The 19,799-nt window shown below is 35.7% G+C and overlaps 2 protein-coding genes across 8 annotated transcripts; one reads left to right on the forward strand and one right to left on the reverse strand.

Annotated features, from left to right (window-relative positions):
* The first annotated feature begins 393 nt into the window (after positions 1–393).
* Positions 394–7,479, forward strand: LOC137393559 (zinc finger HIT domain-containing protein 3-like). 4 transcript variants are annotated; one of them, XM_068080175.1, is made up of 4 exons: positions 394–522; positions 4,432–4,522; positions 5,261–5,394; positions 6,107–7,479. In XM_068080175.1, the coding sequence occupies exons 2-4, from the start codon at positions 4,434–4,436 to the stop codon at positions 6,349–6,351; spliced, it is 468 nt and encodes a 155-aa protein (XP_067936276.1). In that variant the 5' UTR covers positions 394–522; positions 4,432–4,433; the 3' UTR covers positions 6,352–7,479. The 4 variants fall into 4 exon arrangements, with proteins under 4 accessions (XP_067936276.1, XP_067936285.1, XP_067936293.1 ...); XM_068080184.1 differs by having other exon boundaries at positions 452–522; positions 4,429–4,522; XM_068080192.1 differs by having other exon boundaries at positions 467–496.
* LOC137393536 (palmitoyltransferase ZDHHC5-A-like) lies at positions 7,356–19,797 on the reverse strand. 4 transcript variants are annotated; one of them, XM_068080153.1, is made up of 11 exons: positions 19,364–19,458; positions 17,973–18,035; positions 14,433–14,566; positions 14,130–14,151; positions 13,138–13,237; positions 11,615–11,769; positions 10,766–10,944; positions 10,169–10,271; positions 9,952–10,043; positions 9,567–9,735; positions 7,356–7,977 (listed from the first exon to the last, which is right to left on the reverse strand). In XM_068080153.1, the coding sequence occupies exons 3-11, from the start codon at positions 14,513–14,515 to the stop codon at positions 7,663–7,665; spliced, it is 1,218 nt and encodes a 405-aa protein (XP_067936254.1). In that variant the 5' UTR covers positions 14,516–14,566; positions 17,973–18,035; positions 19,364–19,458; the 3' UTR covers positions 7,356–7,662. The 4 variants fall into 4 exon arrangements, with proteins under 4 accessions (XP_067936254.1, XP_067936237.1, XP_067936229.1 ...); XM_068080136.1 differs by lacking the exons at positions 14,130–14,151; positions 19,364–19,458 and adding an exon at positions 19,751–19,797 and having other exon boundaries at positions 13,138–13,256; XM_068080128.1 differs by lacking the exon at positions 14,130–14,151 and having other exon boundaries at positions 13,138–13,256.
* Positions 19,798–19,799: the final 2 nt, after the last annotated feature.

A 19,799-nucleotide genomic window follows, 5' to 3' on the forward strand; every position in this document is an offset into this window, starting at 1 on the left:
TGCTGCTAACGGATGCGCATATCGAAGCTCGCACGGCTTCAAGCAAACAAGCCGCGCCCACTATTGTTTTATATAAGTTATAATGGAGATGCCGCAACACTAACCAACAAGAATTACTACCATTAGCAGTCATTTTGAAATTGATTGTTGTATCATGAACCATTTGAAAGAAAACAAAATTTCCTACAAAAAGGTGCTAACAACGTTTTTGTAAAAACGTAAAGTAAATGCAAAAAAGAGCGGTATTGAGAGTGAGGTATGAATATTCCATTATAGATCAGTATGTCGATCGGGTTTGTTTGGAATCGGACGTTTTTGTTTCCGGCTTTTGGTCACGGGACTCTGTGAAACTATACGACACTGCTTTGTACAGTACCGGGGACTTCCCGTGGGCATCGCGCGAGTTAGTATATAGCTACCTAGTTTACAGATGTACCACGTGGTGAAAAATAGGAGCTAAAAGAGACGTAGCCATACATGTACATCATAATCTGAGGTTGTGGAATTTTGACTGAAACAAGTGTACGTAAAGACAGCGATTGCGTTCGTTTTTCACAATCATTACGTCTTTGTTTAGAACATATTCACTGCCACAATGCGCGAGTGAAATCACTCAATGCTCAGTGTCGTGGGTAATCTCATAATGACTACATATGTCATTGTTCTCAAGTTCTCACCATTACTTATTGTTTAGAACTTGAAGTTTATGGTTTGACAAAAGTTTTTACAAAATTAAAAAAATTGTGTAGACCAATATCTTCGCAAAGCAAGGTATATTTTGAGGTAGGATGTGTACGCATACCTGCCAACTCTCACGCGTTGGGCGTGAGACTCACGCAATCACCCTAAAGAAAAAATGCGTGAGATTTTTGCCCCAATTTTCACAATTTTATATATACTATCATTGATACATCAATTGCCCCAAAACCAAACCTCACGCATTGCCCCACTCTTGGGTTGGCAGGTCTGTATATACTATCATTGATACATCAATTGCCCCAAAACCAAATCTCACGCATTGCCCCACTCTTGGGTTGGCAGGTCTGTGTGTACATGTAACAGCACACGCAAGACTGTTATACTATCAATCTGTTTGAATACATATAATTGCTATAAACAACCCAAAATTTATCGCCAATACGGAAATATTATGGATTTTTATTCGTCTTGGCTTTAATGAATGCGAATATTTTAATGAATTATGATAATGTGCTGTGTCTTTATGAACGACGTAAAATCTTGTATTTCAATTATATGTAAATTATTCTTGCATTGTAAATTTGTCCAATATTCAATATTTTGCCTTTTGATGTGCTTATTAGGCTATATTATTTACTAAAAATTCCCTTGTCATACAGCCCTCGACCAAAGTGATAATGGAAAAAGAAAGGGTACTGCCGGTTGAGAAATGCAATATTAGCAGTCAAATGGCACTGCAGTGCAATAGGAAAACTGCAATGGTAGCTGCAATGGTAGTTGTGATGTACTGGGTGTTATTATGTACAACAAACAGCAATAATGAAAGGAAAAGATTATGTGTCTATATTTCTTCCCTGCAATAGGAGAAACGCAATATGCAATATTAGAAGTAAAATGGCAAGCTTCTGTGTAATATACACAGGCTGGGGGGGCTGTATATCATTGGTCATAGCAACCAATATCAGGAAGTTGTGATATTGATCTAGATTTCTGTATTTATATCTAAAAAAATTATGCTGAATTTAAAAATCTAAACAGATTTTAGCTGGTATTTAGATTTTAACATATTGTACACCATCGGTCACTATATACTTCGATCTTGTAAATACGAATGATTATTCTTATAACTAAATCTTATAAAATCGAATAATTATTCTTATAATTAAGTATTGTAATAATCTTATAAGAATCGTTAGAAAAATATCATCGTCATTTCCTTTACTTTCACTGCTTTGGACATCAGTTGGAATACCAAAGTACTCATTATAAGTGTCAAAAATGTCAGAGTCTGGTAGAATCGGCAAAAAAGAAACGATTACTTTTTAGTACTTCTACGTTAATTACAGAAACCTTCGGCAATTGGACAATGCCATAGACTGGTAAAATGTGCACGTTTTTCTCGTGAAATGTGCACGATTTAATGGTTCCACTCTCCGTCGCACGGCCTTATCGGCGTTTCGTTGGCCGGTCCTAATTTTGATTAAAAAAGGTTCGTCAAGTTTTAATGGCGATTTTAGGCCAAATTAATCTGTCTATTTATGTATAATCCGATCAGATGGGTTAGTTTTAGGATATTGCTTCAACTTTTCAAAGACTTGGTAACATATTTAAATATGTTTATATGTGTTTTGTATCATTATTATACTTAAACGACTCTACACAAAAATGGTTAAATTTTTTGATGAGATTTCGGTACAAGGGTTTGGTAACGGCCATTGACGGATAATTTTTCGGAAGTTGTATGCGCATATGCATTTATCATAAAGCTCCCAAACAATCGCTTCGCTCGTGTTTGGTCGTGGGATTAAATATGACCAGCCTCTACACATGTAAGCCTACCGTGTGCTTCAAAAAGCATTGGCAAAGCAAATACCCATTGGCTGATCAAGCATCATTTAAAAAAACGCGACTTGAAGTTTGTAACATACGTAAAATGCACAATGCCATCTGTTAAGTTCATACAATTATACGCCTAAGTAATAACCTATTAGCTAACCAGGCTGAAAATTGTCTTAAAATTCATATGCGAATAAACACTAAACGATGGCTTAATTAAACAGGTCTTCCAGGCTGCCTACTTTTCAATAATTGCTATCCAGGCTTACTAAATACAGTCAAACCTTTACTTGAGAGTTTATTTCATATCGAGAACTGTCTGTATGTTAAAATGTATTTTGGATAAGATAATGGTAAACATACTGCAATTCATTTAATTTATTCTACAGCTCAAATGCCTATAATGATTAAGTAATAGATAAGACAATAAGATAGGCGGGCATTGCAAGAGCTAGGTAGATTTTATCAATGAAAAAGTTTTGTGTTACATCCCCTAAAGACTGGCAAACAAAAATGTCTGTTTGGCAATGTGAGAATTGAGAAAGGAGATATAAATTTTCAACGTAATTTACTTTGCATCGCGAATTCTAAAATAACTCAGCTTATGTACTTTTTATTATTGTAGCATTTGCATTTTTTTCTAATTTTCGCTTTCAGCCTTTCTACTTTCGTATATGAAGCTGCGCCACGTCGACAAGTTTATAATTTCTTATGTTGGGTTGATCATCATTTGTTTGCTCAAATTTTGCGTCATATATTGCAAAATGTATACGTTAAAGCACATAAATTACATAATTTTTTTATTATATATTTCAATACATCAGAGTCTTGGCTTTCGAATGAGCCTATATTCAATACACAAAGAATAATAGAACTAATGAAAAACGGGGTGTCAAAAGTACGTTCTGCAAAAAAGCACTTCGTTCAGGTACTCAAAATGTGGCGTCATAATTCTCATTTAGATTTAGGTCGTCGATCCCTTTCGCTGCCATTGAGGCTGCGTTTTTCTGTGACATTCGGTGCTGTTAAACCCGAAGAGTGCTAATAATAAACTAAGATTCTAGATAATCAACAATGCCGGCGATCGTGCTAACACCTGACCAATACAAACACATGTTCTGGGTTAATTATGCTTCAATAAATGTACTGTCGTTGATAAAGGTAATGAAATCACATCGATTAAATTATGACCTGCGGTTGCGTGGCCCTAGGACTAAATGTCAATCGCACTTTCGCGAGATCACGCAATGCTTGAAATTAATTAGTCTCAGTCGTCACCCTTAACATCGCATTAAAAATAAAGAGCTAGTGCATAATATCATCGGGAAAATATAGTATGGTTCTTGGAGTCTGAGGTACTTATCATAGAAATAATATGTACATGGAGAACTAATGACACTGATTCCTTTGTCATCTTTATTCATTCTCTGGAGTTGTCTTACCTTCGCCTGCCACAAGTGTCATTATCGTCACTTTCGTAATTGATAAATAAGCGGTAAGAGCACATAACAACGAATATGAGAATTGTGACGTCACAATTTTCGAGACTATGCCAGTAAACCTTTCGCTGTGGAGCTCTGGGGAAATCCTATAAACACCAACCAATGTTGTCTCACCATGGCAAACAATAGCTCATTCGAAAGCCAAGACTCTGATGTATTGAAATATACAATAAAAAAATTACGTAATTTATGTGCTTTAAGGCAATCGTAAGAAGAGGTTTGGTTGTACACACATATCAAGTTCGGCTTATTTTCTCTCATCTGATATTTAGTGAATAGACATGGAACAAGGTGTCTGTCTTTTCTACTGTCTTGCATTTGGTGATTTAAGTTCATAATGTTTTTTGATGTAGTGTTGATATTCTCCCTTATAAACTACTCATTCTTCCAGCAGAAATGGAGACATGTTCTGAGCAGAAGACTTTGTGTCAGGTGTGTTCCAAGGTTGAGAAGAAATACAAATGCCCCAAGTGCAACATTTATTAGTAGGTTGCTGTTATAGTTTCACATCATTCAGCTCAGTTTATATTGATGCAAAGTAGGTAGTAGATGTTATAGAAGCTTGGACATATAGATTAACTAGGTCTATAGAGGTGAGGTAGTAGAGGTTATAAAAGCTAGGACATATATATTAACTAGGTCTATAGAGGTGAGGTAGTAGATGTTATAGAAGCTTGGACATATAGATTAACTAGGTCTATAGAGGTGAGGTAGTAGAGGTTATAAAAGCTAGGACATATATATTAACTAGGTCTATAGAGGTGAGGTAGTAGATGTTATAGAAGCTTGGACATATATTTTAACTGGGTCTATAGAGGTGAGGTAGTAGATGTTATAAAAGCTAGGACATATATATTAACTGGGTCTATAGAGGTGAGGTAGTAGATGTTATAAAAGCTAGGACATATATATTAACTGGGTCTATAGAGGTGAGGTAGTAGATGTTATAGAAGCTAGGACATATATATTAACTAGGTCTATAGAGGTGAGGTAGTAGATGTTATAAAAGCTAGGACATATATATTAACTAGGTCTATAGAGCTGAGGTAGTAGATGTTATAGAAGCTAGGACATATATCAACTAGGTTTATGTGAAATAAAGTTGAGAGCAAATTAAAACTAGATGCATGATGTAATCAATCATAAAGACTAGACCTGATGCCTTCCCCTAGTTGTTACATGATTTGTGCTGTTATCAGTTTCCTCCTGGCTACTTTTTTCAGCTGCTCACTCGGATGCTACAAGGAACATAAGGTGACTAGTTGTGAAGCTAAGAGTGAGCGGGTTGCCATAGGTAAAGTTATAGATCAGCGGTTGGATAGATGCTCCTCTGAATCAACAGCTGGTCTAGTTGATGGTATGTATGTTATTGGTTAAATGCACTCGTGCATTACTTGTTCATGTATGTGTGTGGCCGCAATTGTCTAACGGTTGGTGGGCACCATGCGTTTTTATCGGGTCCCATAACCTCGCTGCAAACACTTTTTAGTTAGCTAATATGAAACTCGTACATAAAGTGATGCTAATATCATGTTAGCATGTGTAAACCTTCTATGGAAAAATACAACTTATCTTTCATCCTTAGTACATGCAGTATTGACCTTTGTTGCACTATTGAAATTCTTTTGTGATTTTGAAAATATCTTGTTACCTTTCTTAATTTATTTCTTTAAAACAAGTTAGTATTTTGAGATAATATTACAGTAGATACTATGAAATGGTTTAAATGACAATGTAGGGTAGAGTGGAACGTGTTATAATATTATGTTTATCTGAGCAGGCTGTTACAGTTTTCATATTGCATGTGGCACACACAACACAACTTTTGAGCATCTCTGTACTAATTGTAAAATTTTTTATGGAAAGTAGTTTTTCAGCTTCCTCCATCTCTACGTACAGTCGTTGGCAGTGGTATTGTTCTTTACTAGTTGAAGTTAGCCTTGTGATTTAAAGATTTGTTGGGACAAGTCATAATTTCACTGACCACAAAATTTTCGCCTAATCGACACTTCTGCTATTTTATCTGTTTTAATGCCTTTAGTAAAGCAATAGTCCATTATGGTTTGTAGATGCGCAAGTAGAGGAGCTTGGAGATCGTGTTCCCCTATCGAACTTACAAAAACTTTCCGAAAGTGAAGAGCTGGAGAAGTTACTACACAATAAACATATGAGGGACTATCTCACAGCTCTCAGCAAGAGCACAAATCCTGCGAAAGCAATGGAGAAAGCTATGCAAGAACCTTTGTTTTTAGAGTTTGCAAATGAATGTTTAAAGGTCGTAGAACCGGAAACCTGTACTGGTGCCCTCTCATAGTTGATGGTTGTTCTTAGTCAAATGTGTACTCCACATTTATTTTAGGTTAGCATCTTTATAAGTGGAAAATTTTGTCAGTCATTCGATCATTCTTTTGCTTATTCTAAGTAGTGTTCAAGTCCAGTGATCCCTGTTTACTTCTCACCTGCCACTCCCTCAATACCATGTAAGGGATTATTCCTCTGCATTAATGCCGTCACTGTTGCTAATCATGAGCACACCACTCCCGATTTGGCAATGTTATTCACTGCCATTGGCTGTATTCGTTAATTCAGTACTAGCTCGAAGGTATGTTAAATTGGAATGTGTGCATTCTGATTGAACATACCTTTCTGCGCTTTCAAGGGCTGTATGATTATATGTGTTGCTTATACTTCAAAATGTATTCACAGGTAAATCATTGTTCTTGTTAAAATGAGCACATTTTTTGTCCCTGACTTGTCAAACCAAAAGTTATTGAAGCGTGTTTTGTCACTAACATTCATCTTTTTCTTGATAGACTCGTAGCTATGTATGGCACTGCAAAGGACTCTGTTACTCGATTCCCTAGTAACTATATTTGGCACTGGAAATGACTTTCGTTTCTATTGCACAAAATGTTTGTTTAGGCTCTTCATGAAGGGTTAGCAGTTTGTTTGGGTTCTTCCTGGTATTACACTTTAGCCACTCAGCAATGCGCAATATCAGCATGAAATTCAATCGTAATTGAAACATGGAACTAATGCTTCAGCCTGGCTAGATTGGAATGAATTGCTATACATCGATGTATTTAAGTTATTTTCTTTTGTGAATACCTAGTCGGTATATGTTGTAAACTTTGTGTACATTGCACATAGCTAGTCAGCCAAATTTGCCTAGTGAATTCCAGTTGAACGTATTTGCATGTCTGCACTAACTGGATGTTGACTTTTCTAAAAATACAGAGTCACAGAAGCGGCTTGATTTGGGAAATTTTGGATCAATGCCTTTAGCGTAATAATAACTCTTTTATACCAATTAGCCTGTGCTTCTTAGAAACCTTTTATGTGGTGCTGATACTGGATGTATACATGAAGCAATTATTTTAACAGCAGATGACCAACTTATATAGAAAGCTTTGATAAAATAAAAAAGAGATTGCAGATTCAATATGGCATCACTTAGTAACTGACTAGTAGGTGAACTAAACAAGCAATTGCAATGATAAAAATGTGTACATAATATGAAAGAATCTTAATTAGTTCTAAGTTCAGCTAATTTACAATGCTATAAAAAGCTCTTTCATTACTTATAATAACCAATGTATAAGGTCTGTATTACATCGTACCTCCTTCAGCTAGCAGAAGGGCCTGTCTGTATGTGTGACAGCTCCGTTGAAGAGCTGTGCTGAGATGAAACAAATGGTCCATTATGCGAATGATTTTCAGCACTGTTACGGTTGCTTGAGGAAGTGCTGCACCGCTTGCCGTCTTTAGGAGGAAGCGCTCCGTCACTAGGAAGACTTGTCGAAGTCTCCATCACTGAAAGCTGATCCTCCGGTAGCAAATTATTCATAGACGAGGTACGCGTGAATTTGCTCACCCTCATCTCTGATACGATGCTGCTAGTTATGCTCCGTGTGTCTTCTACCGCATTGGCACTCTGTAACTGCAATTGCGAAATGCATGAAAACAACAACAGTACTATACTATAACACTAAAGGCTTGAATAGGGGAAAGGTGAACAAACCTAGTCTCTGCTACCTACCTACAGTTGTTTTAGCATAATGACCCACTGACTGATACTGTTTATATGATGTGAGACAGCAGATCCCGTAAGCCAACTAATCATTAGCCTGTCTTGACAAACTGTTGTTTTTGCGGAATTGTCCCCGTCGAGCGGGCGAGCAACACAACAGCTTGTCACAAGACGTACTGCACCTGATGCATCAGCTGCACTTATAGGGAGTTGTTCTCTTCCGTCTATGCGGCTTGGTTGCGATGTTATGTCGGTCGCTCCATTGGTAATCATAACAGATTTCGCGCAAAAATTTATGTAGAAAAAAATAAGAATACAACGCTTAACCAGCGACCAGTCTCGGTGGTAAACTTTAGTAGAACTTGAATATAAAATACAAATAGAATCAATAAGAACAAATTAAACTGACTGATACAAAAATAGAAATTAAATTGACTGAGCGAACAAATTACGACATGTTTAGTCGCTGTTGTTGCCTAAGTTCTAAAGTTCTACTAAAGTTTACCGCAGAGACTGGTCGCTGGTTAAACGTTGTAATCTTATTTTTTTCTACATAAATTTTTGCACAAAATCTGTTATGATTACCAATGGAACGACCGACAACATCGCAACCAAACCGCATAGACGGAAGAGAACAACTCCCTATAAGTGCAGCTGATGCATCAGTAGCCTGCCTTGACAAACTGTTGTTTTTGAAGAGTTGTTCCCCCGTCGAGCAACACAACAGCTTGTCACAAGATGTACTGCACCTGATGCATCAGCTGTACTTATAGGGAGTTGTTCTCTTCCGTCTATGCGGCTTGGTTGCGATGTTTTGGCGGTCTCTCCATAGGTAATCATAACGAATTTCGTGCAAAAATTTATGTAGAAAAAATAAGATTACAATGTTTAACCAGCGACCAGTCTCTGCGGTAAACTTTAGTAGAACTTGAGAACTTAAGCAACAAGAGCGACTAAACATTTCGTTATTTGTGCGCTCAGTCAGTTTTATTTCTATTTTTGTATCAGTCAGTTTTATTTGTTCTTATGGATTTTATTTTATTTTCAAATTCTAAGAACGTTTACAGCAAAGACTGGCCTTTTGTTAAACGTTGTAATTTTATTTTTTTGTACATAAAATTCTTGCGCAAAATCCGTTATGATTACCAATGAAGCAACCGCCATAACATCGCAGTCAAGCCGCATAGACGGAAGAGAACAACTCCCTTTCAGTGCAGCTGATGCATCAGGTGCAATATGCCTTGTGACAAGCTGTTGTGTTGCTCGCCCGCTCGACGGGGGAACAACTCCGCAAAAACAACAGTTTGTCAAGACAGGCTAATGCATCAGGTGCAGTACATCTTGTGAAAAACTGTTGTTGTTCGCCCGCTCGACGGGGGACAACTCCGCAAAAACAACAGTTTGTCATGACAGGCTAACTAATCATGTGATGAATAGACTAAGTCTTGTCGAATAAACTGGATGTGCACTTAAAGCTTGCTGCCACTGTCAGGTCTTACCTTTGAATACAGATGAACTCTGCCAGCAGGTATGCCATTATTATTAGGAGATTCGGTTGATACGTGCACCTGTTCAACTGAGACCTCTCCTTCTCTGATCACTACTCCTTGCTCCATCATCAACCCTACATTTTCAAACAATACTTTTTTTTCTTTCCTTCCCAACAACCTAGAAAAGAACCGCCAAAGAGAGATAGGTTAAGTTAAAAATTAAAATATTTTATTTAACTGTTTAAATGATGTACTATATAAATATACCCCAACTCAACAATATTTTGGGATAAACCAAATCATAAAAATTAGGAGTTGTCACACCCAACTATCAAAAGCAACTACCATCTATCCAAAACGTCATGCACTCAAGTGATAATGTTAACAACAGCACCTGGGAAGTCTTGGACCAAAGAATAACATCAGCCAGTTTGTGTTACAGCTTCTTGTGAATGGGTTAACGCCAGCTTTGAATTTACCTGTAACCTATCCAAATGCAAAAGCTGTATGACGCTGTGAGCAAAGCTGATGGTAATGCAAGCACTGACGACCAGTGGACATGGTTAAAACCATTGGGTGGTACAGGAAATTTTTAAAGATTGTATAATTACCTGTTCATTAGTAGTACGTCCTTTGGAAATCAAGAACACGTGGAAACCGAGCAGACCGGTGACAGGGATTAGGAGCAGCACTACCAATATGACTAAAATAGTTCTGAGGTGAGCAAATTAAGGATAATTACCAAACATACCTGTTCTGTTTAGAACAGACCCACTTACCGCGGGTCAAACGATATAGAATATTTAGGTACTAGAGAACTGCACGGAATTTCATTTGAATCATGCTTACAAAAGTAAATAAAATCGCAATGTACTATCTTTCTATGCTTCTTAGCCGATTTGCATGCAGCCAGACTTGAAATGTCCAAATACCTGCGATCGATTTGCCCGACCATAAATAAAAATTCATAGCGCCATTGCTACTATAAGCTATCAACAATATGGCATCAACAGCAAAGCATCCGCCATTGCTAATATAAACTATCAACAATATGGCATCAACAGCAAAGCATCCGCAGGTTAATAGAAAATAATTCATTTTTATAGAGAGGAAGCATCGTAAGTTATCACTTTGACAGACATACCAGTACACACATAAAAAACATTTTCACAAAATTGGGGAGTTTCTACTTGAAACTAAAAGGATACGTGATAATTGGTCCGGGCAGGTTATACGTTTTGCCATTGAGACTATGGTAGAGACAGAATGAGGAAAGGGCTAGAACGCTAAACATGTGCAGAGTCAAAGAGATGAGGAAGGTAAAGAAGTATCTGTAATTCCTTGAGCCGATGCAGTTATTCACCCAAGGACAATGATGGTCGAACCTCTACAATGGAAGGTGAGTTTTCTGAGTCAATTTACGATGTAGCCTTTTAGATGAAGCCACGTGAAAGCTGCTTGAGGATATCTTACAACTGCTGATACTATGCATATACATGTATATATACAATCATATATAGTTATATATCATATTCATGTGGGTCACATTTCTGCGTGTTGGTCAGAACAAGAGACTAAGAGAATGTCAGTTAGGTACTGCAAGACTGCAGAGACTTAGTTTAATGCAACTTGTGCTAGATATGAACTACATTATTCACCAATGTAATGAAAGCTGTTACTTCGACCTACACGTACAAACACTCAATTCACCAAAGCAAGGTCTATGGGATGAAAGAAACTAATCATAGAAAGCTATCGTAGGCGTCAATACTGATGGATGATCAGATGTGGCAGAGAATTTTTCAAAATACACGACTCAAGCTCCCCAAGGGTTATACAATCGGCATTAAAAATATAGTTGTTGCCCCCTTTAGTCACTATCGGATAAAAACGAAGTGCCCTCACCACAAATTAGCTTTCTGGACCTTCAAAACTGGCTAACTCGCATGATAAGCCTAACGCCATCATGATTTCAAAGCTAAACAACCAAAAAATAAATGCATTCATTAGCAACTGCTATGGAAAAACACCACGACATTTGCTAAGTGAATGCTTACATCTATGCAATAATCACAGACGCTGCAATGTGAACACCGCGGAGGTCTGTAAAAGAGGCAGGTTGTGCACCACTTCATGCGCACATTGACCCCATTTATGTCAACAGTTTTGTGCAAAGGAGCTCTTTGATCATCCACAGACTGATCTTCTGTAGCTACAAATATCCAAAAGAGAGCAAAGATCAAGGAAATGAAATACTACTCTATTAGAAAAGAAAGACGTATAGCGAGTATCTCTTGGCCAGTCCACATTGAACTTGAAAGGTGTGTCTGCAAAGTTACAGGTCCGTTTAAGAATTTAAGCAATCTAGCCCCAAAACCTGAAAATTGGGGCCAATAGGCAAATTCGCAACATATGAGGGAGTAGAGCTGAAGAATTATGGGTGTGAGCAAGTGGCAACTTGAGTTGGCCAAGCATCTAAATCACGACTGTATTATACATTGAGTTATCCCCTCTTTTTAAAGTAATATAAAAAGATTGTTAATATTGTTCACAATCATTCGCTATATATTTGTGACACATTCAGAAAGTGGCTGGAAAACTGGGCTAATACAAAACATTTCAAAAGCGCGTGATGTATGGGTCATGAATTTTCCTGATAAGAAAATCGCCCTGGCACATTTAGCATCAAAAAACCTTGCCACTCGGAACCGTTCCTCATATCGCTTTAACTCATTTATTGATCTAATTGATATAGGGGGAGATGAGAACATGAAGTAGCACAGTTCACCGCTGCGCTCATCAAACCTGTTCAAGTTTATTTTGCAACTGAGTGTATAGTACATATACTAGACCTAACAGTTGTTTTCTCACAATCGGATCGCTTGGCTGATGACTAACTGTAATTAAATATGATTCGACTTCAATGCTTTTCAGAAGTCGGCAAATAGTTAATGTGTAGAAACATACACTTTTTATGAAATTATTTAAAAGAGGAAACAAGGAGAGCTTAGGCAAAAGAACAGAAAACTTATTTGTGATGCTTTGTATTGGTTCACCTAAGATGAACCATAATTTTAGGCAAGTTTCCCTCGACTTTGGTGCAATTGCAAGTGACACTTATTCTCTTTATGATTCCGGCAGTTACAAGAATCGCCAAACTTAGTGCCTCACTTCTAAATATCTTGACTGTGCTGCTTTTGTATGCAAATAAAGGCATTATTTGCAACTATGCATTGCTATTGGTACTTCTTAAAAATTGATTTAGTATTTGTGTTGGTAATCATGAATTATAGGAACAATATTGAGGTAGGTTTGCACATGATGACAACTTATGATCACTATCTTAACCAAATTAGTAAATGTGACTAGCATTTAAAATCTTTTTGAGTCACATAGAGTTTTTATGAATGAGAAGGATGAAGCGTCAAACGCTTTTGACTAAATAATAAATGAAAACATAAGGCTCTGTCGAATGCGTTGCACTAAAGAGCTAATAAGGTTAAACTTTTTTATTATTCGGAAGTTTTCACCGTAACATAAAAGAATTTAATGAGGAGATGATGGCATTTTTTTCACTTGCCTCTCGGATATTTGCCAGGATCCACAACAGTCGCCATGATGAAATTTGAAAGAACGACAAAGAAGAGGATGAGATCATATATAAGGAGGCCGATATTGCCCTTCCATAAGCATTGACCTCTACAAAACCAACAGAAGATTGTCTGAATTCTTACTGGCTGATTCAACACTATATTACAGGTATTCATGCATAAAATACCCAAACCTACAAGCTATATGCTACTATTGGAAAAGGTTAGTTTATATATATCGCCATCAATATATAATGAATGACTATGTATTAAGGGTTATCTTTTAATCTTTTTGAGTTTCTGGTAGTTTCATGCATCCATTTTTAGCATGCTGTGGTGTAGAGTTGAACCACTTTAAAAAACCTAGTGAACACGGCATATATGAAACTGGTAGCAACTGAAGAAGAAAAGTAGACCTCCATTCTTAATCATTAATTTATTACTGTTCCTTAAATTTGTAGAACAATACTGTTTAATCATTTCTGGTTTGTCCACTGGCTTTGTATATATACATACATGCAATAAGTAGGCGCGGGTTTACACTAATACTGATGTTGATTTGCAATAACTTTTTTTTAATTTGTTTGCATCTATGAGCTAAAAAATATCTGATGTATCCTACTGTAAGTGTTGCGCACATGCATTCAGTTGGCCTCATTTGACGCGACTGAGCAGATAGTAGCTATGTGAATACCTACGCTGAGGTGTTATCTCACACCTGTTGTTAAAAAAGCACAAACCCGACATGGAAAATTTTTGTATGTGCGCAAGCAGCATTCTTTTCATGTGACTGGAGCAAGATTTGCAATTTTTAGTGTCTTGTACTCTGTATCATACTTGAAGTTTAGTTTCTTAACCTTGCACACATATAAGCCGAGTTGGTTTTGATATTTCTTGCGTGAAAATCTTGATTTAAGTTTGGTTTTGCATAATCCTAGATATTTTTTTCAATTTAGTTGCTGCTTTTAAAACCCTTGCCCGCTAAGCTGCTTACATATAAACAGCTGTTATTGAGTGGGCATTTCTTGTCGTTAAGTCAATGAACGACAAAATTCTTTGATAATGTATTTGAGCCATGACAGGAATCTCAATTAGATCATATAATCACAAAAAGACTTGAGGTTTTAAATATTGCATTAATAACTAGCATACTGATGAACAAACGATTTTAACATTGTCTATTCTAAAAATAAAACATAAAAAAAACAATGACGGTATACCTATCTAATACATAATGGGTGGTCACCACAAACACCGATATTTTCTTTTTCAAACAAATACTCACGGGAAAGCAAAAAATATTCCTGTCAGCCCAATGGTTAAAGACCAAGCAGCAATAGCTGGAAGAAACCTTGTAACACGAGCCATGTGTATGATAGGGGTTGCTATGGGCTCGACATGGATTCAGTAGGAAGATACCTGAATGGGTGATAGCATAGATTAAACAATTCTATGGTATAAATAAAAAAGAAATAAGAAACACCAGCATAATAGACAATAATAAGTTTAATTTGTACATAAGTTAACTAAAATATTTAAACATTTGTAAATTAGACTATTTAGAGGCAATCTTGAAAAATTAAGGCGACTATCCTATACACTTCTAGTTACAATGTAACCAAAAATTCACAATAATCAAGAGCATCACAGGTAGTTAACATGTACCTAACACCTTTAGGCAATTTTACCAAAAGGTATGTTTGGTCATTCAACCACATGTAGCGCAAACTCTTTTTGTACAAAATGCAGATGTACTAGGGGGCAAGACTAATAAAAAACATGAATATACTCCCAAAATATTTTCAATAGAGCAAATAATAACTGAGGACAAAACAAAACTAGCTATAAAGGATAAAATATGTTTATATTAAATACATACAAACAGGATTTACTATTGACAACACTCTACGTCGATAATTATAGTTCTACCATTCACCAATGACATCCCTATCTGCAGAAGTAATGTAAAAAATTAAAGAAGTAAATGAAATATATGCAGTGGCTTTTCATGTTTTGATTCCAAAACCAAACTCTGTCAACCAAACATATTTATTACTTGACTGTTCTTAGAAGAATAAACCGCCAAACATTTACATAATTTTTTTCTATTGCAACTGAAAATGGAGAAAAAACAAACGATAAAAACAACAAAAAGTAGAGTAAAAATAAGCAGTGCTGACTGGAAATAGCTGGAACAATATAATTTGACTTGTGACAACAGACAGAGGTACATCATCCAGTCATTTGTTGTTGTTTCAACTATCAGAAAAGTATTACCGCCTTCCACAACTACTACCTCTCACACAAGTTTTCTTATGACTTGAAAACTCAACATGGACGATATGAAGCGCAGTTTAACATTAGTTGACGGATGCTGAACCAAATTATCTCAAGAACTGCACACAGACACTGACTTTAAAACTGATGTTTTGAGAAACTGCAGATATTACACAGTACGTATGTTAGAAACTGCAGATATTACACAGTACGTATGTTAGAAACTGCAGATATTACACAGTACATATGTTAGAAACTGTAGATATTACACAGTACGTATGTTAGAAACTGCAGATATTACACAGTACGTATGTTAGAAACTGCAGATATTACACAGTACATATGTTAGAAACTGTAGATATTACACAGTACGTATGTTAGAAACTGCAGATATTACACAGTACGTATGTTAGAAACTGCAGATATTACACAGTATGTATGTTAGAAACTGCTATTGCGGAAAATATTTGCTCAAATTTTAGGTCAAATACTAAAAAATGAATATGCCAAGGGTGATCTTACGTCCAATCTTTACTGCATTCTAAAAATCCTTAGCATTGCAATAATAATAATAAAATACCATCAATTGAAAATACCATTTATAAAACTTATTTTCTTCACTAACATTATGTTCATCCTAAACAAGACTTTACAAAAACATTAGATACAAAAACAGATGGCAATAATATATTGTAACTGCAGTTTTCAGCTAGCCAATTTGATAGCAGCAATAATAATAATATCAATACTGATTATTGACCTACTCTACTGCAGGTGCAGAGACATGACAAATGATTAAAAGATAATCCATGAAAAAGCTAAACTAATTTACAGTGGGGTGAAAAATAAACTGAACCCTCTCAATTCATTGAACAAATTTCCCAAACTTATTCATAATTTGTTGTACCCGTCTTTATAAGTAGTAAACAAACAGATTCAAAATCTTGTCAAGATTTTGAATATCCCATTCAATAATGTGTAAGATGCGCACAAATCAAACTTGAAAGTTTCTTGAAACAGTGTAATAAAAATGATTGGATTACATATCACCAGGTTTTATGAGATGATTTATTGTTTCTAAAATTTACGTATACATCAATGTTCTAGAAAAGAAACTGAGGCCAACCATCAGGGACAAAATGAATGATTGGCTGTTTCAAGATGACAACGCACCAGGTGTGATCATATCTGTACAGATTGTTTTTTCAACCATAAAAAGGAAATGCTAAGAATTTGCACATACTCATTCAAAAACATGATTTTACTGCTGCTTGGTTTACATACTTGAAATCAAGACACAATGAGGATCGATTTAATATATAATTTATGGCTATTGACTTAATTCACAATGAGTAGCAATGTTGTAAATGAGAATTTAGTTTTCCAACAAAGGGTCAAGTTCACTTTGCGCACCACTGTAACTTGAAAGTTGCTTTTTCCACTAGTTTTAGCAAATTGAATATACTTTGCTTTTATACACCTTCGCTTTTTATACACCTTTTTTAACACTATCCTAACAGGAATGTTTGGAGTAACAACTTATGAAAAAATTTTTGTTGAACTTTTTTAATACAAAATGAAATTTGAGCATTTGATTTTGTCTCGACATACCGGTATGTAGTAATTTCCAACATGAACTGTCCAAAATTTCCCCAAAACGTTACCGTTTTGCAAAAGCTGAAAAAATCAGCGTATTTTTATTATTCACTCTACAAAAAACCTATTCATTGTTGAGCCAACACTTCTGTTCATGAATCTCCTAGTTTAAGTACCAATAATATCATACCTTTTTACTGACTATTTATATTATTAATTTAGTTTTAACATATAATTTAGGTTTTCACATTTAGTTGTGTACATAGTTTTATATAACATGTTTTAATGCTATAGCAAACTAAATGTGATGATCGCCTTTATAAATTTTGGATTCGCTTTCCCTGTTACTTGCTCTCTTATTTATCATGATTCAATTGTTCCAAAATGTGCAATGCTCATAATTAGAAAGACTAGGTACAAATCTTCTTGTTGTAGCAGCTATTAATAAAGTATATTACACATAATTCTGGTTTTATGTTGTCACCACTAAAAATGGGTGTTCGGGTTGCCTTGTTCAATACGTTCTATTATGAATTGAGCTCAAGAACCAGAAAAACTTATTCCGCACTCATTCCTAGCCCTCAGGCTTAGATAAGACCTCAGGTGGAAACAAGATTGCTAGATATGTAGTAGAGCAATCCAGCAATTGTGGAGTAGGCTGTCTGGCCAGAGTGTCTGGCGACTGTCTACTCCAGAGTAATGATAGCTGGTATGTCCGGTCATAGCATCCGGTAGCTATTCACTCCACAGGCTTCAAGTAGCCTACTTTTGAAAAACGAACATTTTTGGCAAAGACTGACTGATCCTTGGCGTCAAAAAGAATAGTGTTGCAAGCAGAAAGTTGTCTCCCAAATGTGCAAATACTACATAAAAATACAATGTATTGTTATAAGAATATTTGTTCCAGCATACAACAGTTTTTATATACTAAACAAATATCGGAAAGGATTACCTTCGTGTGTCGAGGTGCGACTTTATTCTCAATTCAGGAATTACATCCTTGTTAGATGGTAGTCTATAAAATCAGGCAATTTGAGATGAATTAAAAATGCTTTGGGGTGCTTTTCTTTAAAAATTCGTCGCAAAAAGAGTCATGATATTTTTTAACACACAAATGATGGCTTAGGCAAACCTTGGTTGATGAATATAGTTGACATTTGAGTTGGTTGTTTCACCTGCTTTAATGAAAAACTGAAGGTAAGGAAAATAATGACTGCTTGTGGGTAAACCGTGATAAATAATGTCTGATGATATGTGTATGAACTTATTTAGGACATTAACTTGGTTGATAAAATGAACAATTTATGGTTTAACCAGATATAAAATGTTTAGGAACAAATTACGCCAGTTTGGAAAGTCTACATGTACAGTGTTTAAAAGTCATTTGCTAACTGGATGTTATAACACTTTTGGAAAAAAATTAATGACCTCACACTAAAATATAATACCAAATTCTTTTTTCTACTCCTGCAACTATCTTTTTAAATTATTCAAACTGGGCCAATCATTCCCATTCAGTCCATAATTACTCCATAATTATTTCTCTATAAGGGAATGTGAGTGAGCATTGCTAGTTACAATTTAACACTTGCTGTAATCACGTGATGACCAGTGATTTGCTATTGCTATCACCAGTCTCTAAGGTTAACATAGGAATAGCATTTCAGCATGTTACGAGATATTTTGAGTTAGTAGACTATATTAGAGTATGGTGATATTGGCGCTAGTTAAGGCTCATAACCTTTGATCCTATCCCCTATATTATCTTAGTCTTTTTTACTGAACTAACAACATGTTAAGCTCACCATGGAAAGGCTTTTGGCCGTTTGAAACTAAGTTTGAGAAATTAATGTCTGGGATTCAGCAAAATGGTATGTTACAAACATTAACAAAGATCCAATTGAACTTTATTGCTGTCATGAACATGCATGACTCGTAGGTCATGCATCGTAGGATATGCATATATGAATATCAGGAATACAAGGGCCAGGCCAGGGAGAACCATATGCGAGGCGTGATCAGAATCTAAATTAAGTTCGTGTTTTTAATGTACTTGTACATTACGCACGCTCCAACTGAGGCTGTTGTAGGCTGTCTGGCAAGATCACAATTATTAAAGATAACGTACAATTAACTAATACTATTACAATCAGTGGTTGTTCACAAGATCAAACAAGAATATATTTTGCTACCAAGCACTAAAGAAATTTTTCTGGCGACTGATATCGAATACTAAAACACCAACAAACAGTTATAGCATAGTTAATCAACTAATTACATTAATACACGTTTGGTAGTATAAATGATGTAGCTTTTAACAGTTAATTAAAAGCAATAACTTACCAAGCAAATACGACTAGTAAAAACTGAAAGCGATAGGAGGGATTTGACGTAGACAACGAAAATTCTAAAACGCTACCCGCGGAAAAGGAAACGCTAGTTATACGGGAGCTTGCTAGGCACTCTCATTAGTCGCTGCAAAGTTTCGAAATTCTGGATAAAACAAGTTTATTAATATTTTGGTACACATTGGTAAAATATTGTTAAAAATAATTAAATATGTTTTTATATTTGTTTTAAATTTAATTTGAATCAGATAAATGTTTTGATAATAAATTCTTCTTTTCGCAATCTTTTAATAATGTTGTTGACAAAATAGTTTAGTAAACCACTGTCACAACTTTTTGTTACTACGCTCAGTTTCTAATTCTCTGGTTACGTTCCACTTACGTAAACATATACGCAGTACAGTATTATTGACTTCGATGAACGCGATACT

Source organism: Watersipora subatra, chromosome 1, assembly GCF_963576615.1.
Source record: "Watersipora subatra chromosome 1, tzWatSuba1.1, whole genome shotgun sequence".
Taxonomy (NCBI): Eukaryota; Metazoa; Bryozoa; class Gymnolaemata; order Cheilostomatida; family Watersiporidae; genus Watersipora; species Watersipora subatra.